A 23,876-nucleotide genomic window follows, 5' to 3' on the forward strand; every position below is an offset into this window, starting at 1 on the left:
ATAAGAACACTTGAACATAGGCTTAACGACATAGAGATTAAATGCCTGTTGGACTTGGATCTTTTTGCAGGGTTATCCCTGAACGTTTTGCCTTCCTCCTGTATTGTTTTTGACCTGTTGTTGGTGGTTTTATGACTCTGGGCACTTTTTTACTGCTGATCAGTGCTAAAGTGCATATGCTCTCTTTTGTAAATTGTTGTAATTGATTAGTGACTCCATGATTGGCTATTTTATTTACTTGTCAGACCCTAGTACAGTGCACCCTGCGTGCTCAGGGCCTGTAATTCAAATGCTTCTGGTGGGCTTGCAGCACTGGTTGTGCCACCCACAGAAGCAGCTTGTAAAATGTGGCTCAGGCCTGCCATTGCAAAGCCTGTGTGCAGTCTGGGACTGCTATGTCGACTTGGCAAGTGCATCCACTTGCCAGTCCCTAAACCTTCCCTTTTCTACATGTTAGTCACCCCTAAGGTAGGCCCAAGGTACCCCGGTGGGCAGGGTGCATTGGATGTGAAAGGTAGGACATGCCCTGATGTGTGTGGCATGTCCTGGCAGTGAATTACAGCCAATTTTGTTTTTCACTATTGCAAGGCTATCTGTTCCCATAGACCAGAATGGGCAGTTTGATTATAACATCTTATAAACATAACTGACCGTAGGAACAAGATAGGAAAATAAAGTTTAGTATGCCTGAACTCAGAATGTTAAAATACTTCTTTTAGTGTGGGTGATTTTTACATTCTGTGTTTGAAAATACCACTTTTAGAAAGTAGGTATTTTCTTGCCTAACCATCCAGTGTGCGAGGTTTGTGTATTCCATGTCTGGTTTGTGAGTGACAGGGGGCTGGAGAGGGCCTTGTCTCAAACAGTCTCATGGGTCAGGGCTGGGCTGAATAGGACCTGCATTGAATAGAGAGTAGGGGGAGGAGATTTCCTTTCACTTGCCTGAGCCTTCATAGAATAGAGAGTAGGGGAGGAGATTTCCTTACAGCTACCTGGGCAAGGTCTGCTTTCAACAATGCTGTCTCCACCTACTGTCAGGAAGCTGCACCAAGGAGGACAGAACTGTTTTTGAATAGGTACAGACACTCTCTGCCTTCAAGGAACAAAGGATTTAGTAGTATAAATATTGGGGCCCAGTGGTTACTTATTGCCAAGGAAAGTAGAAAAGGAACTTTGTGTGTACTTTAATCATCTTGAGGAAGATCTCAAAGGGCTTGAAGCTGAGCTTGCCTCCTGTTCTGAAGTCTCAGGGACAAAAACTTCACCACCAGCTCCCCCTGAATTTCCTTGCTGGGAATTCTGCCTGCAGAGAGGTTCCTGCTGCTGTTTAAAGACCTCTAGAGACTGCGTGTTGCTGGGAGCTGGAAGCGCGACGCAACGAGGAAGAAGCGTGTCGCTGCCACAGCAGTTCCCGTCGTATCGCCGGGGAAACGTGCCGCCACCGCAGCTGTTTGCTGTTGCATCGCCGAAGAAGCGTGTAATATCACCGGAGAAGCGTGCCACTGCCGCCGCAGAGGTTGCCGTCGCATCACCGGAGAAGCGTGTCACAGGGCCTGTCGGTGCCCAAGAAACCATCGATTTCACCTCACGGCCGTTGGGCGTGCACGCATCGCATCCACGTTATCGCATCGCTTCAAAGACGCCATTTTTTCGCATTGTACCAGATCATCACATCGAGGTGCCATCTTATCGCATCAGAACCGGAACGCAGTAAGAAACAAACGCTTCGCCTCCTGCGGTAAGGAACAGATGCATCGCCTCCCCTGCGCTGCAGTAAATAACAGGTGCGCCCCCCCCCCCCCCCCGAAGCATTGCCTTCCCTGTTTGTTTTGCGTTACGCATCCAAGGTACTTTGAAAGTAAAGTGTCACATTTACCATCTGCATTGAACTAAGCTATTTCTACCATTTTAAAGTCATATTTTTAATACTGTATTGTGGATTTTTGTTGTTTGGTCCTGTGTTAAGTCTAGATAAATACTACTTATTGTTCTAAACTCGTGTGGTGTCCATTTGTAGTGTTTTCACTGTATTACTGTATGTGTTCACAAATGCTTTACACACTGCCTCTGAGTAAAGCCTGTCTGCTCGTGCCAAGCTACCAAGGGGGTGAGCAGGGGTTATTCAGGTGTGTATCTCCCTTTCCCTGACTAGAATCAAGGGTCCCTATTTGGACAAAGGTGTATACCATTGCCAACTAGAGACCCCCATTTCTAACAATGGCCAATAGAACAAATGACCAAACTCCCTCACAAGTTCATATCCTCAAGGGGAATGGCATCCATGCTTTTAGCCACTCTTCTGACGTTCCACACCTTACCATCCTGCGTGACAATACTTTCAAGATTGACCTTTATCAATTTGATGGGTTTCCCAAACTTAGGCTCTCCTTTTGCCACAAAACCCAGTTTATGTATTCTGACCCACTCTCCCACAACAAATTTTCACTTTCATCCTTACATAACATTAGTGCATATATCTCCTCTGGTTTTCCTCCACTCTCATCGCTACTTCTTCCACGGGAGGTTACGCCTCTCCTTTTCTTAAACCACCACTGACACAACTTGGAGGAGTAATGCTATACAACCACAATTTCTCTCTCAAATTATCCTTCCATTCCACACCGAAACCATGTGCCCACAGAATGTCCTGTTTCAAAACTCTGTTATACCTTTCCACTTGGCCGTTACCTTGAAGTTCGTACCAAGCAGTGGTGACATGTCGAATGTTAAAATACCTAAGAAAATCCTCCATACCCTGGGATATCATTTGCACTCCATTGTCTATAATGATTACCTCAGGATAACCCTCTCTGGCAAAAATGTCTTTAAAAAACTCAATGACATCAGAAGTTTTGACCTGTGGTAACAATTCCCCTTCAGGCCTCATTGAATGATAATCATTACTAAGGCAAACCTACAATCATGAGGCAAAAAAATTAAATGGTCATGAGATGTCAAATCCCACCTTTTGCCATGGAAATTCTGGCCATTCTACTGGCCCCAAAGGTGCAGGACTGATTTTAAGCATCTTTTCATTACTAGCGCAGTCAGAGCATTATCTGACCACTCTATCTACAAATCTATCCAAACCCGGTCATCAGAACACAGTTCTAACTAATCTCTTCATGGAGGACATACCCAAATGCCCTTCATGAGCCACAGCCAAAATACGATACCTCAAGGTAACAGGGTATGCGTTTACCTTGTTGGAAAATGAGATCTCCTTCCATTTCTAATTCCCCTGAAACTTTCCAAAAAAGAAACCAATCTGGAGAAATCTCTCCCTTAGAAGGCCATCCTTCTCTAACATACTTGAGCACTTTAAGAAGTAAATTATCGTCCTCCATAGCATCTCTCCACATTCTTTCTGTGATGTTGTCAAATCTACCAGACACCACTTCCTCAATGCTGGCTACAACTTCTTAGTCTCATCTCTCCTCCCCTATGTCACAAGGTAACCAGGAGAGACAATCTGCAGTCACATTAATTCTCCCAGGCACATATTCCACTAGGAAATTATACTCCTGCAACCGGGACATTAACCACGATATGCGCGCAGTCGCTTTCAAACCTCCTCCTGGGGACAAAATGGCTACCTGCGGATTATGATCCGTCCTCAAAATGAAACGGGCACCCCAAACAAAATTGCGGAAATGTTCTACTGCCCACACACAGGCAAGTAACTCTCTTTCAATGACCGCATATTTTCTCTCTGTTTCATTCAGGGTGCGAGAAGCAAATGCAACATTCTACTCCTCCTTACCAGCATGTTGTGACAATACTCCCCCCAAACCATACAAGCTGGCATCCACGGTAGTAGTGCAATTCTTATCCATACAATATGGTTTTAAGGTAGGAGCTGCCACCATTTCAGCCTTGATGGTTTCAATGGCTGTTGCTGTCTTTCTCCCCACGCAAATTCAACATTCTTCTTCATTAACTCCCTCAAAGGTTCCATCTTGGAAGCAAAATTCCTTATAAATTTACTGTTCTATTCGTACAGCCCTGAAACAGAGAGCAGTTTGTCTCTTGAATCAGGAGCTGGGGCTTTTAAAATAGCATCAACCAGGGATGTTTTTGGTACAACACCATCCTTTGACAAAGTATGCTCTAAGTATTCTACAGAATCACAGTACAGATTACATTTGTTCTTCTTAAGAGTCAATCCATGTTCCCTCAACACCCCGCAAACCTTCTTCAGATGATTAGAGTGTTCAGCTATGTCACATGAAAATATAAGAATGTCGTCATGAAAACACTTGATGAAATCATCCATCCCTCTGAAAATATGGCACAGCGACCTTTGAAATATGGATGCCGCAGATGCGAGCCCAAAAGGCATCCTCCACAACTAAAATAAACCCTGCAGAGTGGTGAATACTGTCATATGATGAGATTCCTCTGTGAGTTCAATCTGATAAGATGCAGAACGAAGGTCAAGTGTGGAGAAGATAGTGGCACCCCCAAGCAAACTTACCACCTCATTAATATTAGTTAGGGGATGACAATCCACCACTATGTTAGAATTGAGGTCCCTAAGATCAATACATAATCTCAGAGATTTGTTTGCCTTGCGCACCAAAACAATAGGAGAAACCCACTCGAGAGATTCCACCTCTTCTTTGACTCCTAAAATTTCTTTCAGAACAGCACCCAGTTCATCTCTTACATTGATTGGAACATTTCTTAGTTTTTGCTTAACAGGTTGCGCCTCTTGCTTAAGTTTAATTAAATGAGAATAACCTTTGAGTTTTCCTTAATTCTCAGAAAATACCTCTGGGAACCCAACCTCTATACTCCCTCCATTGTTTACACCTTCAACAACTAAAACCAGTTCTTTACTCCGAGGGTTGAGTAGTATACCCAACGTCCATTGATCCCTCCAACCTAGTACATTGATGCCCTTCTTTGCTACATACAATTTGATAAACCCTGTCCTCCCTTTGAAGGATACATCAGAAGCAACATAACCCATAAGGTCTGTTATGGAACCATCAAAACTTTGTGCTATTACATCAGAGACACTCAAATCATCATGAGTTAATGTTCCATCAAATTTCTCATGGAAATACTTTTCCGTGATAATCGACCACGGTAACCCAGAATCAGCCATATGTTCTGAATCTTTCTCCAAGAACTGAACAGTGCATTTAGGAGATTTCTTAACTTCACCCTCCCCAGCACACAATTCATCAACAGATAATACAATTCCAGTTTCTTTCGTAAATACATTATCGTGATCACACGCACATCTCACACATGAGACTTAACTAGTTCTCACTGGAACAGTCTTTCCTCTAGCAAGTACTTTCTTCTTATCATCCTTGCATACTCGTGCAAAATTACCAACCCTTTAACATGTAATACACTCCTTTTTGCTATAGCAGGACAGTGTGGAGAAGATGCTACATGGTTGAAACCGCCACACCTGTAACAAATGATACTTTTCTCAAGCTCTTCCCTGGTAGAGCATACTTGCGAGAGTTATTTACTACACATACCTCATCTACAGTTTTGTCATTTTTAGCTCCAACCTCCTCGACAGTTTTCATCCACCTCTCAGATTGTTCAAAGGCCTTGGCCGTTGCAATAGTGTCATGCAGATTCGGATTACCTAACACCTAAAAAATTTCTTGAGTTTTCTTACTCCTAATATTCACTATAATTTGATTCCTGATCATCTCATCACAAATAACCCCACAATTGCAGGTAATGGCAAGTGCTCTGAGGGCAGTCAAAAAATCATCAAAGGATTCTGCTTCTCTTTGTGCACGAGTGTAAAACTTATATCTTTGAAGAACAATGCTTGTCGAAGGCTTAAACCTACATTCCAATTCAGGCCAAAGCTTCCTCAAAACTACTTAAGTCTTCTTGGACCACTGGCATAGTCCTTAAAAACTGCTTGACCTTCTGAACCTAGACAGTGTAGTAAAATATTCTTGTTCTCTCATTACCCGTCCTAGCTCCATCAATTGCCTTCATAAATATTAAGAATTCCTCTTTCCATCTGGTCCAAGTAATAGGCGGCTCACCTTTGGCCAATAAAAATGTTGCTGGGGGTTTGAACTGCATAGTTACTTTAATGCATCAACTAATAGAAAAAGCTAAAATTGGAGCGGAATGTAATGTAAAGGATGAGAATAAATTAGAAATACTCCAGTAACAACTTGTACAACACCTTGTTAATTCATGAGGTGCAAGATGTACAATTAATTGCTCAGCTGTGCACATTAGTGTGAAAAGAAAACAATACACCTACACATCAGCGGGTCAAAATGTGCCCTGACTTCCACTTGCAATAAGAATAGGCGTGCCTACTCTCCGGTTTCTGTGTGATCGGAGGAGGATTCTCATCTGTTGCTTAGAGATATTGCATTGCCAACCCTATCGGAGGCTGATGAAATATTGATGGAGGCGAAGTTGTCGTCAGATGAGATCGCTTTGGCCACTCGCTCGATCGCGTCTGGTAAGGCTGTGGGTCCTAATGGTCTTCCCATTGAACTATATAAGTTGCGTCCCGATAAGATGGCGCCGTATCTTCGGGACATGTTTTTCGCGGCACGTGCGGCGGGCTTCCTCCCCCCTGACCAACGTCTCGCCACCATAGTTGTGATACATAAAGAGGGGAAGCCGCGAGATCGCTGCGCTTCCTATAGGCCCATTTCGCTGTTGAATGCAGAACCCAAAATTCTGGCCAAGGTATTGGCTAATCGGCTGGCCCGGGTTGTGGGCGACTTGATACATCAGGATCAGTCCGGTTTTATACCCCATCGGAATTCCGCCCTGAATTTGAGGCGGTTGCACGGCGTGCTTGCTAGAGCGGAGTTCATACGTGAGCCGGCCATCTTGGCATCTTTAGACGCTACTATGGCGTTCGACACTTTGGAGTGGCCGTATATTTGGGCCGTGTTGGCGAAATTCGGGTTCGGCCCTGAGTTTATTGGTTGGGTAAAATTACTATATGCTGACCCACTGGCTCAAGTTGTGGTGAATGGTAGGTTGTCGGCTCCCCTCGCACTGGGGAGAGGTACGCGGCAGGGTTGTCCATTATCACCCCTTCTCTTTGCACTTTCTTTGGAGCCTCTCGCCGCCTGGTTGCGTTGGGAGCCGTCGCTGCGGGGCATTAGATGGACGCCGGAGTTTGAGGACCGTGTCTCCCTCTATGCGGATGATAACCTTCTGTATCTTACCTCTCCCCGACAGTCGCTAATTGTATTGGTGGACGTATTGAATTCCTTTGGTCGCAACTCTGGCCTGGTCATCAATTGGGCCAAGTCATGTGTTTACGTCCTCGCGGGTGAGGCCCCCCTTTTGCCGCGGGATTGCCCTATCCAGATTGCTACACTGGGGTTCAAATATTTGGGAATCTTTATCTCTCTGGATCCCGCGGTCCGCTATGAGCGGAACCTTCTCCCTCCCCTCCAGCGATTGAAGGCCGACGTCGCGAGGTGGCGACGACTTCCACTCTCGCCGCTCGGACGGGCGGCATTGTTTAAAATGATGTCGCTACCTCGCTTCTTGTACGCTTTGCAAAATACTCTAGACGTCGTGCCAGCCCGTTATTTCCGTGAGGTGGAGGGTCTTCAGCGCCAACTGTTTTGGGACGGGCGGCCGCGGATCGCTCTCGCCAAGCTGACGCTCCCTTGGTATGATGGGGGGGGTCGCCCTTCCCGATATTAAAAGATACTATTGGGCGTCTCAATTGGCGGCGGTGAACCACGGGATATACGGTCCCGCCTTGAATCCGGCCTTCGAGATGGATAAATTACTACTCCCGGGTGGGGATTATAATAGGGCGCTGTATTCGGTGGCCCCGGATGCACGGTTGACAGGACCCACGCAGGTTGCGGTGCGTGTGTGGCATGCGGCGAGTGCTGCGATGGGGTGGAAGGGTCGCTTGACTCGGGCGACGCCGTTGTATGCCTCCGACCGGCTGGGTTGTTTGTGGAAAACGAAAGGCTTTGAGAAATGGGATATGATTGGTATATGTAAGGTGGGTGATCTCTGGGCGAAGGGGTCTTTTAAAACGTTTGAAATGCTTAAAACTGAATACAAATTAAATGATAGGGAGTACTTTCGGTATGCACAAGTCTACCATGCGCTGTGTTCGGTCTTTCCGGACGTGGCTGCTATCCCCGAATATTCCCCGCTGGAGGATAGAGTGTTAGATGGCTATGTGCCCGACAGCACTATCTCTCTGATCTACAAAAAACGTATTAATGATCGCGCGGACTTGCTACTCTGGCTGCGGGAGGCATGGACGGGTGACGGCTTGGAACTGGACGATGAGGACTGGGTAACGGCGGTGGCCTCCCCGAAAGAGGTGGCGATCCCGGCCCGCTTACGATTCGTACAGCTGAAGATCCTCCACAGAGTGTATGTCACGGGCCCCGGTTTGCTACGTATGGGTTACTCGACGGATGGAAGGTGTAAGCGTGGATGTGGCCTGTCGGGTACCTTTCTTCATATCCTATGGGAATGTTTGGAGGTTGTGCGATTTTGGAACGGTATCCACGCTGTAATGGAGGAGGTCACGCACGTTGCTCTGTTGCCAGAGGCTAGGAGGTGTTTGTTGAATGTCTGGGAACCGAATGACTATAATGCGGCACAGACGCAGTGGGTGACTTTGGGGTACATGGTGGCTAAGCGTAACATTGCACAGCTGTGGGGTTCCCCGAGGCCGCCCACGGTCGCGGTATGGAAGGAGAATATGGACTGGTGTATGTTTAGGGAAAAGACGGTGTATGTGGCGAGAGGCAAGCCTGGGAAATGGACTAAGGTATGGGGTCCATGGAATTTATATCGTGGACATATCTGCACCCCGCCTCTGCCGTTAGAGGTCGATATTGCTTTGTCCCCCTAGCCACACATTCTGCGGGATTGTGTGAGGTGTGTTCCATGCTTTGTCTCCCCGTTGCCCCCCGCTACCACTTCCTGCCAAGAACTGCTTTAGACACTGTCCGTTGTCCCCCGTCCTGGGTAGCGCATGTTGCTATTTCGGACTCTCATTGCCTTGAGTGTGTTTTGTATTTAACAAAAAATGAAACTGTCTTTCCCGATTGCTCTCGGCCTATAGCCACGGCCTGTTGCATGTGCTCACGGACTGCCGGGAGCTTCGCCTCTGGTTCATTTGAATGTGTGGCGTTGCATTGCGGGCCCTCGGGCTCTGTAGCGGCCGGCCTTGGTGGTTGTAGGCCCTTGTATGTATTTTATTGTATAATAAAGGTTTCTTTACAAAAAAAAAAAAGAATAGGCGTGCCAACTGGTATGAAAAAACGTGCACTTAAATTCACATAAGCCCTGCACATAGGCGTGACCAAAAATGAGTACTTCAATACGAGGTGTGCTTCAAATTGGCTCAGCCGTGCACATCAGTGTGAACAAAGGTGTGCACTTCAATGTGGCTCAGCCTTTCCCATCGGTGTGAAATGGTGTAATATGACCAATATATACAAGAGCCACTCACGTGCAGCCGTGCACATCGGCGTTGATATCGGTGCTGCAGCCGCTGGAAGGAAATCGTCAGCTGTGCAGGTATCCGTTGGACGTAAAGAAAAATCTGCATGGCCAAAATGGCGGAGAGACCTAAAAAGACGTGCGCACGTGCAAACTGTGCATATCGGAGTGATGAGGCAATACACATTGCTTGATGACGTCGAACTTTGGAGGAAGGTCTACGGCGAGATCACAAGTCTTGCGTTCTTGGATGGAAGCTTACACACAGAGGTATGAAGAAATTCTATTACCTCGGTTATGGTTGCTAGGGTTTCCGAAATCCAAATCCAAAGTAGCCGTTGAAAGTTGTGAAACGCCTCTTGACCAAAAATTATTAAAAAGAGAGAAAAAATACACCAGTCGTATCCAATGTCACTCTAAGGATCAATAACATTTTTTTAACCCTAGATGTAATCTTCATGGGTAACCAATGAATACGATTCAGTTTTCTAAACCAGATCTCCATAAAATTGCAAATCCCAAAATAAGTGGAACTGCCCCTGTGCTAGAGAAATTAGCCAGTACCTGAAGCAACGCGTCGCCAGTGTAAAATTCCAAAAGAGTACAAAATCCAGCAAGTTGAAAGATTGAAGTTTAATGTTCAGTGGCACAGTACCTTAAGCATCAAGCAGACAAGCCATCTGGCAGAGTTCCAGTTCTGTTTAGAACCCTCTTCCAGCTGGCATGTGTCAGAATCAAATATATACAAATATTTAAAGGGAAAGGGGCAGGGATAATAATATGTAGATACAACAGCGTGGAGCAGACCTAGGCTCCGCGAGGGAGCGGAGCCTAGACTTGTGATGTTGTTCCTGCACCTCGTCCAATGACTTGGACCAGGGCAGCGAAGAGCGCTTCATCCTCTTGGCCTTCTTCTTGTAGGACTTACCTGAGGATGACTATGAGCTTACCTCTCCTTATTATGCCAGGAAGGGCAGGCTCTTAAAGGAACCATTTAAAGGGCGCCAGTTGGTCATGGTGGTTATTCCCACTACATTCTGGTGCCTAAGAAAGACGGAGGCCTCTGCCCTATCCCAGACCTCTGCCTCTTTAATGTCTTCCTCAGGAAGGAGTACTTCGAGATGCTCACGCTTGCACAGGTCCTGTCTGCGCTCAACCGTGGAGATGGTTGGTAGCTCCGGAACTGCAGGGTGCTTATTTTTACATCCCCATCCTGCAGGTCCATTGATTTTACCTGAGGTTCACTGTGGGTCTAGAGCATTTCCAGTTGGCTGTGCTCCCCGTTTGTCTCACCAGTGCCTCTCAGGTGTTCACCAAGGTGATGGAGGTGGTTGCAGCACATCTGTGGAAGTTAGCCTTACCATTCTTCCCCTACCGCTGCAACTGGCTGCTGAAGGTTGGCCCATACTAGGCAGTCATCACCCACCTCCAGAAAACGTAGGTTCTTTGGCATTCGTTTGGGTTCACTGTCAACATGCCAAAGTCACACCTGATTCCTCCTCAGATGCTCCCTTTCATAAGAGCCATTTTGGACAAGGTGCAATTCTGCGCCTACCCTCTGGAGCAGAGAGTCCAGGACATTCAGGCTATGATCCCGATGTTTCAACCTCAGCACTGGATTTTGCTAGAGCTAACTCTGAGACTGCTGGGTCTGATGGCATCCTGCTGGTGAAGTACGCTTGATAGCAGGGGCGGGTTCTGCAGTGGGATTTCAAGTCCCAGTAGGCGCCTACTGGCACAACACCAGTGGGATCTCTTGAATGGTTCCAAATCCCGAAGGAGACTGCAAAAGATCTGAAGTGGTGGTTACTGGACTGAGATTGAATCAATGGCAGACTCCCCTAACCCTTTCCCACTCAGAGCCTACAGTGCTGACCGATTCATCATTTCTGGGCTGGGGTTGCAATCTAGGAAAGGTGGAGATCCAAGGCCTTTGTGCTTTGGCAGTGTTTTAGCTTCACGTCAATCTTCTGGAGCTGAGGGCGATTCGCTTGCCATTGAATGTTCTTCTGCCTTCCATCAAAGGGAAGCCAGTCCAGGTGTTCTCGGACAACATTAGCTCCATCTGGTACTCCAACAAGCAGGACAGAATGGGGTTGCGGACCCTGTGCCACAACACGGTCAATAACCCCATGTCCAGCCTCTGGACATGGCTGGAAGGTCAGGACATTTTTCTGGTCTTACAGCACCTGGCAGGATCTCTAAACGCCAAGGTGAATTAACTCAGCCATCAACGTCTTGCATACCACAAATGGCAGCAGCATCCAGAGGTTGCTCAATGTCTCTTTCAGGACTGGGGAGAAACTTAGCTAGATCTATTTGCCACTGCCGAGAAGACACAATTTTAGTACTTCTGTGTGCTGAAGTTTCCAAAGTGACTCTCATTCGGAGACACATTCCGACTTCACTGAAATGCTAGACCCCTATACGCCTTTCCACCAAAACCTCTCATCCTTGAGTTCTCAGGAAGATTACAACAGACCAGGACCAAGTCATCCTGAGCATGAGAATCTGCCCTACCATCAAGCTGTCCCTTTAAGAGCATCTCCTGTCACAGAAACAAGGCAGGTTTCTTCACCCGAACCTGCATGCTCTTTACCTTCATGCATGGAGATTGAACTGTGACAGTTAAGGGTATTTGACCTCCCTCCCAAGGTCTTTGATGTTATCTTGGCAGCCTGGCTTCCATTGTCAAAGACCATATATGCATGACGTTAGGAAATGTTCATGGCTTGGGGCGCTGAAAACATTTTGATCCACTATCTGCACCATTGTCTGCAGTTGTGGTTATAGCTTTGTCTTTAGCCTTGCATGGTCTTGCCCTGGCACAGTTAAGGGGTATCTTTCGGCCATATTGGCTTTCTTGCGGTTGCTGGATTACCCCCACCCCCCGGTTCAGGTCACCTGTTGTAACACGTTTCCTGAAAGGTCTTCAACACATGTTCCCTCCCAATCATTTTGTTATGCCCCTATGGGACCTTAATTTGGTTTTGACCTACCGGTTGTGGTCCCCCTTTGAACCCTTAGCTCTGACGTCCTGTCCTAGAAATTTGTCAGGTGGCTACATAGGCTTATCTGCACACATTTACTAAACACTACTACCTTGACAGTCAGGTCCGTCATGACAGGCACTTTGCTGGTTTGGTACTCAGGGACTTTTTGGTCTGAGTCAGTTTGCAGACCCACCTCCAGTGAAGTATTGCTTTGGCATCCATTCTTAGGTAAGTCATTTGTGGATAGAAGTCTCTTTCAAATGAACAAGTTACTGACCTTCAGTAATGCCTTATGTGGTAGAGACTCTATGTAGCCGCAGATTCCTTACCAATCCTCCCCGTTCTGAAAACTGAATTTCTCTACCTACAATGGTCCTTGTTGGCCTGTAGTTCTGGCACACTAGTCACACCTTGGAGTGGCTCCATGCTTCTGGCACTCAGTCACATAGAAACTGAGTCCTGCACAATGGCACTTATATAAGTACCGTCCACGTCACATCCGGTGGTGCAAGCACTGATCCATTCGGCGCCACCTGCCGGTCTACAGAGGTACTGCTCTGTGTTTTCTGGATCCAGTCTGACCCTTGGGGAATATTCTAAGATAAGTAATCTGGGACTAGATAGATTCACTACTAGATAAGGCATTACCGAAGGTAAGTAACTTGTTTGTCAAGCCTCTGCCACTTGTAAAACTATTCCTGCCTTGCGTGCATCAGCCTTTGATTCTTCTTGCCTGGCAATGCTGCGAGTGAACTGAATGTAGTGGGCTCACCAACCCCGGCAGGACATAACATGCAATTCCTCACAGGGCCCAAACTGACCCTGTTGTTTCGCCTTTATAAATGTGTTGCTAACTCATGTATTTGCACGTCCTCAGCACCTAAATGTTAGCCCCTCACTAATGACTGTGTCTGTTGCACATCAGTGAGGATTCTCAGCAGCTGTGTGTCAAGCATTCACAGGTCTGCATTGCTCCTAGTGCTGAACGAATTTGCTGCTGATGTGTCAGCGGTGCTTGCCCTTCCTACACCTCAAGTGAGTTGTGTCTAGGGCACCGCTTCTTACATCAACTTCAGTTGCAGCGGGGCCCCAGGCGATATCATCTATGCCGCAATGGTGCAAGTCCTCTTAAAATGCCAGGTGGTGCCTGGGTTCAGTGTTTGGGCTGCTCTCCGCCCCTTCCAGGAGCCTTCCGTGGTGCAGGAGATGTCCCGGATTACTTCTGATGCAAGGCGGCCTTGGCAGAAACCATCACGGAGCATATCAGACTACCGTGCCAGTCCGCGACCCACCGACGAGTGGGACTTACAGATGGCCACGATGCCTCCTTACTTCTTGACCACGAGGCCTACATCCTCCTTGTGTGTGCAGGCTTCAATCTGGAAGCTGTAGTCCGCCAGAACAAGGCCACCTAGAATATGTAAGGATGTAGAGAAGAGCATTGTTTCTGTGATGGCGTTTGTCATGGTTGTGATAGGTAATGAGGTCTGCCCTGTCTGGAGCGTGGAGTGTGTGCTTGTGTAAATGAGCATGAGTTGAAGTATGCATTCAATAGTTGAAGGGTGTGTGGCAGTAGTGAGATCTGTTTGACGTTGGGTATATACGGTGTGATTTGGGGGAATGTTAGTGAGGATTTCTGTACTAGTCACCCGATGACTTCTCACCTTTACCTGGTAGGTGCTTGCTGAGGTTGTAGTGATGCGAGTGTTCTTGCCAAAGTCCCTTCCCTGCCCTAAATGGTTCCAACAGTTAGGTCTACCTAATCAGTTAACACCCTGTCTGTGTGTGCCCTATGGTGTGTGGACACCCAAGCTATGCACATGGTGCACTTGCGTATGTGATGAGTCGTGATTTGCTGCTACCCGTTTTGTGTGTTGTGTGTACAGTGAAGCATTTACATTTGTTACTGGCTTTGTACCTGTTCTGTTTGTGTGAGATGAAGTGGGTTCTATGTCTACCTGAATTGGTCAAGTTTTTCATGTTTGGGTACCTTGCGCTCCAGCTGCTGCCACTTTCTCTGCACTTGTTATCTTGCACTGTTTGAGGCCATGTTGTGCCCTTGTTAGCAAAGCTTGACAAAACCTTTTTGTTATACGAAAGCCAAAACGATTTTCTGTCCTAGTTTAGAGCAACCCAGAATTGAATGCGTTTAGCCAAAGAAAAGTTATTTTAAGCTTTGTACAAAAAAAGTAATCGTGTCTCTATCGCAACAAAAATGAAGGCTCGCTTTTTAACGGCTCTTTCAGTAACTAAAATATTTCTTTAATTCTTAGTCACTAAGCTCCCAGTCTGTTGGACAGTCACTGGGCCAGCCAATAATGACCCAGTCTAGTGATGCGACTTTGCAAAAACAGTCTGGCATATCACAGGTGAGAGTTCAATTTATGCAAAATGTGTTATGCACGTTTTAATCTCATAATGTTTACTTCTGTGTAGGTTTTTTCTTTGCCGTCCTCAACTTGAAGTAGCACACGTAGCTCAGCTATTATACATATTTATTGGATGAGTTTATATTTACTTATGAGAAAACAGTAGGTACGCGTATATATCAGAACAAAAGTACTCATTTTGTTGTGCACATCAGTGTTGAGACTTAATCTCTAGTATGGTGTGGTTATCGAAGACAGTATTTAAGACAGACAAGGGTGTTTGCAGTGTTATTCTGGCCTCCCAGCAGCTGTGTCGAAGCGTCAAGCGCCACGCAAAGGAGGATGACTGACCTGGTTACAACCGGGAATGCATAGGGGATTGGCAAACCATTAAAGCATTGCTTGGATCTGCGAGAATTCCAATGTCTCCAGTTCTAGTTGGTATGCCGGGTCTGACCAACCCTCAGGGAACCAGTTATTGATAACCAACAGGCGTGCAGCTATGTAATAGAGAAAGCAGTTGGTCATCCCCATTTCACCGTCATATGGGGCTTTTTGGCAGTGGGTCAATGCCAATCGCAGCCTCAAGTTTTCCCAGAGGAATGAGGTCGACATTCTATCCAAGGCGCAAAACCATTGCCACTGGAGATGGAGCGGTATGTTCTGCAATATATATAAGAAGCGGGGAAGTATCATCATCTTGTACAATGCAATTTTCCCCATCGGGTTCAATGAGAGCACTTGCTACTTCTGAAGATCATCTTTGGTCCTTTTTAGTAATGGGGCAAGATTGAGCTACCAGATTAGTTCCAGGTGAATTGTCACCCAGATCCCCAGGTGGAGAAAGCTAAGACGTCTGATTGGAATGGTCGTTTTCCACTCCACGCATTCCCGGGAAATGTGTAGTGGAACCAGTACTGATTTGGCCGGGTTAAGCTTCAGACCGGAAGTTTTCCCAAAGAGTTTAAGAATTTGCCAACACCTAGGGCCCAAACAAGCAGGTTCTGCCATGAATAAGAGTGCATCATCCGCGTACAGGGCGATACGCTGTTCATGGGACGCGTTCCATAACCATCCCTGGAGTTGGCATCACATCTAGTGAGCCGGGCTAATAGTTCTACAGCTAGAGCAAAAAGCAAGGGGGAGAGGGGACAGCCCTGCCTCATTCCTCGGCAGATGTAGAGTTCGTCAGACAGAACCCCATTTGTCAGGACCCGGGCAGATGGACAAGAATATAGCACCTTCACAAGCCCAAATCCTGCACTGATCAGTACAGTTTCCAAGTAGCGCGAGTCCACCATGTCAAAGGCCTTCTCGAAGTTGATCAATAAGAGGCCCAGAAACGGTGGAAGGAGATGAAGGTGAGCCAAGGCCACATGTAAACGTCTGAGGCAGATTGCGAGAATCGTGGAGTACAGTTTGACTTTGGTGTTGATAAGTGAATTTAGACGGTAATCAGAGCATGAATTAGAGAGAGGGTCCGTTTTAGAGGTGACCACAGTTGTAGTCACGTCAATGTCTTGAGGAAAATTTCCCCTTTTCACTGCCTCTGTATACAGAGCCTGAAGCTGCGGTGTCAGGATTTCTCGAAACACCAAATTTTACCTGGAGTCTTCCCAATGACCAGCGCCGAAATGGCCTGGCTTATCTCCTACCGTGAGAGGGGTTGGTCAAGCATTTGACTATCTGTCTCCGGCAGCCACGAGAGACGAGCGTCCCGCAAGAAGCCGGATCCAGGGTTTGAGTCCGGACTCCGCGCTCTGGCACAGAGGTGTTTGTAGTAAGACACAAATGTCTGGGCTATCGCCTCTGATGCCTGTTGAGTATTACCATCTGCATCCACTATTTCGGGGATAATCCAATTGACTAAAGGATGAAATGCTATCCAGTAAAGGAGCTTACAATTTTTGTCCCCATCCGTAAATCCGGGCTGTGGAGTACCTCCACATCTGCTTGGCCGTTTCTAAGGAAATACGGCAAATTTGTTTGTGTATGAGGTCAAGCTGGCAGGCTGCTTTATCTCCTGCCGCTGTGTATGCAGCCTGTTCCAACCGGATTGCACGGGCCTCCAATTGGGAAAGGCATTTGTCTCAGGCCTGGTGTGTCTTTTTGATGTATCTCTTAGCACAGACTCTGACAGTTGCCTTACCGGCCGCCCATAACGTACTGAGGGAAGTGACTGTGCCCTCGTTAATTTGAAAATATATGTCTCGGATCGTCCTTTATTGCTTTTTTACAAGCTTTATGTTGCAGGAAACCAGGTGTTAAATCACCAGATGGGCGGAGAATGCCAGTAGGTCCTCCTAAGTCCAGAAGTAATTGTGAGAGGTCCGAGATTCCTCGAACAAGTGTATGTATGTTTGCGACAAGGCGACATTCAGGGGCAGGCATAAATATGAAGTCGATACGTGAGTGGGTATGGTGGGCTGCAGACGTATGTGTGTATTGGCAGAGGCGTGGGTTCCATACTCTCCAGACATCGCATAACCCAAGTGAGAGCCCAGTTTGTGAGTTTCTTGGCACTCGCGCTCCGATGTGGGGAGGGGGGCGCCAGTGGCATCCAAGTCTGGGTTCATGACAGCATTAAAATCCTCTCCGATCACTGTTATCTCTGGGGGAGAGATGTCAACAAGGTTGCAAGATCGCAAAGGGCCAGCTCAAGGACGGCTTGGAATATGTAGGTCGTGATCAAACTATTGGCGCGTCTAATCCCCCCTCCCCCTGTTCCGGTGAGGGCCAAAAAACATCCCTGAGGGTCGCGATGTTCTCGAATAACTACAAAGGGAAAGGAGTGGTGGAGGAGGATTGATACTCCTTGAGACCCCCCGTGTGAATCCTGCATGAAACACCATGTTGAATCCTTGGCAGGCCAGGAATGGGCAGCAACTACTTAGCAGATGGGTTTCCTGCAGCATTAGGACGTAGGGGCAGAGTGGTTTGCGAACTGCAAAACTGCAGCACGCTTCACCTTATCCAGGAGACCATTGACATTCCAGGAGAGAATGCGTAGGGATTCCAGGTCAAGGTGGGGTGTCGCCATTGGTGCTATCACTAGATGGGCTGCATTTGTTAGCCTGGGAAGCTTCCGTGCCTTTGCATGCAAGGTCTATGGGCTTGGACAACTGGTTTGTCCCTGAATCAGTGTCAGTGTATGGGTGGTGCAGGCGTGTAGTGTGTCCTGAACAACCGGAAGAAATAAAACAAGAATAAGCAAACAGAACCCCAAACTGCCCCCCCAACTACCCCTCGTCCCCATACTTCGTCCCTTGAAGCATCTTTCGCCCTAACATTAAGAACAAAAACAAGTACAATTGTGGCAAATTGAGGGCAGAGTGGTGAACCCCTCCACGTTGCAGGATTTATAATTGTTCAGAAGTTCGGTAGTGTTTGTGGCCATCAAGGCCGGTGCACTACTGTACCTGCTACTTTCGGGAGCGACCAATTATATTTCTGGACTGTGAAACAGGTCTGAGTCCCAATTCCTTACATCACTGGAGTCGGTGATCAAGTCCAAGATGCCTCTCCATTTGGCTCCCGCTCTTGCGAGAGAGCTTGTGTTCTCACTTCTACGGGAGAGCTGGATGTACTTCTCATGGTCACCTCGGGTGAGGAGGATGTTTTCCTTTGTGTGTTGCGTCCCCGCTGGGACCAGGTTCGCCTCTGTTGCGGTTTCGCTGGTCTTCTCATTTCGCTATTAGGTTGCATTTGTGTGGGGGAGGAGGATGCCACGTTATGCCTAGCAAGGGGACGTTCCTCTGTGGCCCAAGTCCATGCCGCTTCAGGGAAATCAAAGAAGTAGCTCTTGTTTTTGTGAATTACCCTGAGTCGGGCCGGGAACCGGAGTCAGTATGAAAGATTGAAAGTTCACAATTTCTGTATGACTGTAGTGTAGGATCTCCGTTGTGCCTGAACCTCTTTAGTATAGTCCGGGAATATCATAACTTCATTTCCTTGGTAGGAGAGGTTGGTTTGCAAGCGCACTTCCTGCAGAATAGCGTCTTTGTCCTTGGAGTTGAAGACGCATGCTATGATGGGCCTGTGGGGACCCCAGGAGGCGGTTTAGATGCGACAGCGCAATGAGCCCTCTCCACCACATACCATGTGGAGAGGCGTTCCGCCGGCATCCACGCCTTAACCCAAGTTTCAATGAAAGTCGTCACATGAGCAGGCCATGTCCCTTCCAGAATATCCACAAAGCGGAGGTTGTTCCGGCTGGAATGATTTTTAGCATCTTCTGCCTGCGTATGCAGCTTCGCCGTGTGAGAGTAGAGCTTTGAGACTTAGCTTTTTATTACTGGGACCTCATCCTCAACGTGGATAGACTGGATTCAGCTTCTGTGATCCTAGCTGTAGCGTTACGGAGATCTTGCCTGATGAGTGCCATGTCCACATGCACCTTGCTGATCTTGGTTTCCACTGAGTCCTGTTAAGTACGGATCGCTTGAAGGATGGTGGCCAAGTACCCCTTGGGTACCGGGGCTCTGGTGCCCACATTGCTCGTGGCATATTGCTCCATGCGATTCTGGGAGGGAGGCGGATTTTCCGTTCTTTCTATGCCCATGGTTGGCACCTTACTTGCCCTCTCGGTCACCCATGTAGATAGAGGCCCAGCAAGGGTCTGGGGAGGCCTGGGGTCCCTCTAACTGCTCCCCTTCAGCCTGGCTTCAGTCGCTCTCTGAAGCTTTCCCTTTAAGGCTAAGGCTTACCGGCAGCTTCACTCAATGGAGCAAGGGTGGTGCCTCATTCTTGGAATCTTCCATCCTCCCCCGGCTCGACTCCTTTCTTCTGTACTAGGAGCCTCTTTCTTTAACGCCTGGTTCTTCGTCGGGCAGAACTTCGAGTCACGTTGTAACTGGGGAAGCTATGCCATCCCATGCGGTGCAAGGCTGGGGTTGTCTGGGTGGTCTGTTGATCGATTCTGGGGACCCCTCCACTGTGACCGGACGAGGGAGGCCTGCATTGCTTCAGCGCCTGGCTAGCCTCTCTGGCGTTTCAGGTAGGCCTTTGTTTAAGCAGGGGCCCTAGGGAGGCCCACTCAAGCGTCAGTACTCCTCCCCAGATCCCCTTGTGTCATTGGGGCCGTGGTGACCCACCACGGGATCCGTTGTCTGTTCCCTTCAAGTGTCCTGGTTGGAAACACAAGCACAAACAGCACCAGGGCCTTACTGCCGCAAAGTAGGTGTGGGTCTGATGCTGGAGCCAGTCATCCCCGCTGCTCCTCACCTGCAAGGCTGGCGATTCCGGAGTGCAAAGGTCCTGGGCGTCGTGCTGCTGCCTCTTTAACACAACGGTGCGGGATCCACAGTGGTGGAATCCATTGCGTCTTTTCTCCTGTACTGTGGGGGCAGCAGTTCCATATGGCAGGTATCACAGGCGCCGCGCCGGCCTCTTTCAGGGACTTCCGTCCGTCTGACGCTCTCCTCCAGCCGCGCAGATCCGCTACACTGCGGGGATGGCACTCACTGTCCCCGGGTCAAGGCACGTCTCAGCAACGATATAGTATCCCAGGCGAGCATCACCCCCACCCCGTGATCAGATGGGGTGGGATGGAACCCTGTCAGTCTCCACTCTCCCATTCCTGATAAGCCAGGTGCAGCCTTCCCTGTCTCTGGGCAGGATTTCACTGCGGTCTGGGCACCGCCATATTGCATGTAGACCATGTTGTTTCTCCACTGCGTTCTTAGTTCTTTGGTCGCCGCTGTGGTCCGGGACACCCCTGTGCTGTGCTGGGGCATTTAGGAACAGTTAGGGATGACTCCGGCTCCTTGTCTTTTGGCTGGATGTGAGCGAATGATGGAGGAGTCCGGAGCACTCTCAAAGTGCGACTGCCATCTTGACGCTCGTAGCCACGCCCCAACATGGCATAATTTCGAGAATTTTGTGCAACAAGCATTATGCAAAATGCCTGAAATAATACAAGATTATACAGGCTTAATAAAAAATGTGCCCGGGCTTATTCATGATATGATGCCAGGAGTTTTGTGAAATAGTGACATAACTGGTATATATTTGGTATGTAGCCACTTTTAAACACCAAGGAGGAAGCAATGCGTGTACTCTAGAAAGAATATGTCCTAGATGCTGGGGTGATTTTCTCATATCTGCATTTGCAGCTGGTATTGTTGAGAGGGTGGGTAGCATAGGATGTGGGGTTTGCAACCACTATTCACCTTCATGGCTAGCGCCGTCTCCACTGTTAGTTTGATCACCTGGAATTTCAGAATCCTTTATTCCCCCTTCAGGAGACACAGAGTCATAGTGTAAGTTAAGTGGCAGAAAGTCCACATAGCCTTTATCCAGGAGACACACTTGACAAAAGAGAAAGGACTGGTGTTGCAAAAACTCTGGAGTGGAAAGGTCTATGCTGCCAAGTACTCTGCATGCGTACAAGGGGTACTGGTATGGATCCTCACCGAGACCTCATTCCTATATAAGACTAAGATCATAGGGCCCGATTCACAGAACTAACTGAAGACAAAATCCTAAACTTATTACTATTTTCGTATTCACAGAAGGCACTTACTCACTTCGGTATTCACTGAAGTTAGGAGTCCTAAATTTAGGACTCCTAAATACCTTCTGTGAATACCAAAAGTCTTAAAATTAGGATTTCTCTCAGTTTAGGAGTTCTAAAGTTAGGACTCCTAACTTTACTACTACTAAACTGAGAAAAATCCTAATTTTAAGGCTTTCGGTATTCACAGAAGGCATTTAAGAGTCCTAAAGTTAGGAGTCCTAACTATACTACTACTAAACTGAGAAAAATCCTAATTTTAAGACTTTCGGTATTCACAGAAGGCATTTAGTAGTCCTAAAGTTAGGACTCCTAACTTCTGTGAATACCAAAATGAGTAAGTGCCTTCTGTGAATACCAAAATGAGTAAGTGCCTTCTGTGAATACCAAAATGGTAGTAAGTTTAGGATTTTGTCTTAAGTTAGTTCTGTGAATCGGTCCATAGATCCCAATGACTTTTATGTATTATTAGTGGGAAAATTAGATGGCAAAGACCGCACTGGCAAAAATCTATGATCCTGGTGTGGGACAACTGCTCTTCTTAACCTCCCTAAACTCTTTTTTCCCAGATACACCATTGCCAATTATTAGTTGGAGGGGATTTCAACTGTGTAGCAGACCTCACCCTAGACACATCCCATCCCCCACTACCTAGCTCCTTGGCCCATAAAACAGCCCGATTATTCCGCCAATGGGTGAATGGGTGGGGACTCCTCAATATTTGGGGAGCCCACACACCAGGGGACCACACTTACTCCTATTACTCTAGTTGCATGAGTTGTCAGTTCGCCTATATACCTTTCTATGTGCCCGATTCACAGAACTGACTTAAGACAAAATCCTAAACTTAATACCATTTTGGTATTCACAGAAGGCACTTACTCATTTTGGTATTCACAGAAGACACTTACTCACTTCGGTATTCACAGAAGTTAGGAGTCCTAACTTTAGGACTCCTAAATGCCTTCTGTGAATACCGAAAGCCTTAAAATTAGGATTTTTTTCAGTTTAGTAGTAGTAAAGTTAGGAGTCCTAACTTTAGGACTCCTAAACTGAGAAAAATCCTAATTTTAAGACTTTCGGTATTCACAGAAGACATTTAGGAGTCCTAAAGTTAGGACTCCTAACTTCTGTGAATTTCGAAGTGAGTAAGTGTCTTCTGTGAATACCAAAATGAGTAAGTGCCTTCTGTGAATACGAAAATGGTACTAAGTTTAGGATTTTGTCTTAAGTTAGTTCTGTGAATCGGGCCCTATGTTCTCCCAATATCCATGTGAGGGCCAAAGAAATTAAGTGCCTGGGGAAAACATACTCTGTCAATACAAAACAACTGGTCATAGGGTCTAAGGGAATTTTTAAAGACCTGCGCAGACAAATCCCCAAATCACTTGAACTAACACAACAAGTAGAGTCTGCGGGTCTAAACCAATCTCTCAAAAGAAAAGAAGCGACATGTCAGCACGTTCAAACATGAAAGAAGTCCTCATAAAGAGGGCCAAGTCCCATCACCCACCGAAGTGGCATGCTTCATCATCTGGGACCTCCCATAACTACACCTGGTGTAGTTATAGAGCTACAACTCCTTCGATTACTCCAACAAGGAGGAGCTCAGGGATGTTTTGATTCCTGTAGTTGGGAGGACGAATTATCTCAGAATGAGAAAGACTGTCATAAGTGTGGTGAATCTAGATGCAGTGTGTGGAATAGAAAAGTGATTTAAAATTGATTATCATTGGAAAAATAATTTTATTCTGTATCCAATGACACCAAGCTAAAAACAGCAGAAATTATGAGGGGAACGCGTCCACAAATGTAATAGGGCCGCGCCCTCGTGGGTCAACATGTTTCAGCCAACCTGTGTCTACCCAATGACAGTGGCTTTCGTCAGGACCATAAGGTAACACTACTGCAAAAATGTGAATAGGTGATGAGTGAGATAAAAGGGAACAATACAACCTACCAAAGTACCTACTTATCTGTGGATATGTGGCACCGTAGTGATGTAACTTAATCACCTAAAGGCAAAACAGAATAATAATACATGAATGTGCTGAACATATCTACTACGTTTTCTTTGACATAATACAAATGTCTCATACATAAACATTTGTCATGCGTACAAACTGCATTGTCTTCTTACCCGCAAAAAGTCAGGGATGCACCTACACTCCTGGTTACAACTCAGGGCGTGAGGCAACGCTCTAGAAGACAAGAAAATGGGGGAGAAAGAACTAGCTAATGCCATAGACAACAGAGGACGGTATATTCAACTGTGTGAGCAAAAAGCTGTGTGACTATAAAAGCAAAAAACCAATAAACAGACTTAGGTATGTTGACTAACTCCAAAATGGACAAAACCATGCTACTATTCTGCTGGAGAACGAATTAACCAGGATCTTATGTGAGCATGTCCATTACATAAATGCTAATGAAGTCACCGACAACAGGCGAATATCGAGGCACGCATCTGAATACTGCCTGAAATGACTCAAAGCCCAGTCTCTATGATAGAGTTTAGTAAAGAGACCAATCGGTTGTGTGCTG

The 23,876-nt window shown here is 47.0% G+C and overlaps 1 protein-coding gene across 9 annotated transcripts in view; it reads left to right on the forward strand.

Moving 5' to 3' along the window:
- CLOCK (clock circadian regulator) overlaps positions 1-23,876 on the forward strand; it is a 2,260,868-nt gene that overhangs the window by 1,953,426 nt on the left and 283,566 nt on the right. For 8 of the 9 annotated variants that reach the window (XM_085642074.1, XM_085642082.1, XM_085642078.1 and 5 more), the window contains one exon: positions 14,723-14,818. The exons of the other annotated variant lie outside the window; for it this stretch is intronic. In XM_085642074.1, coding sequence (XP_085498200.1) covers positions 14,723-14,818 — 96 coding nt within the window. The remainder of the gene's footprint in view (positions 1-14,722; positions 14,819-23,876) is intronic. 9 annotated transcript variants of the gene reach the window in all.

This window comes from Triturus cristatus, chromosome 2_2, assembly GCF_964204655.1.
Source record: "Triturus cristatus chromosome 2_2, aTriCri1.1, whole genome shotgun sequence".
Taxonomy (NCBI): Eukaryota; Metazoa; Chordata; class Amphibia; order Caudata; family Salamandridae; genus Triturus; species Triturus cristatus.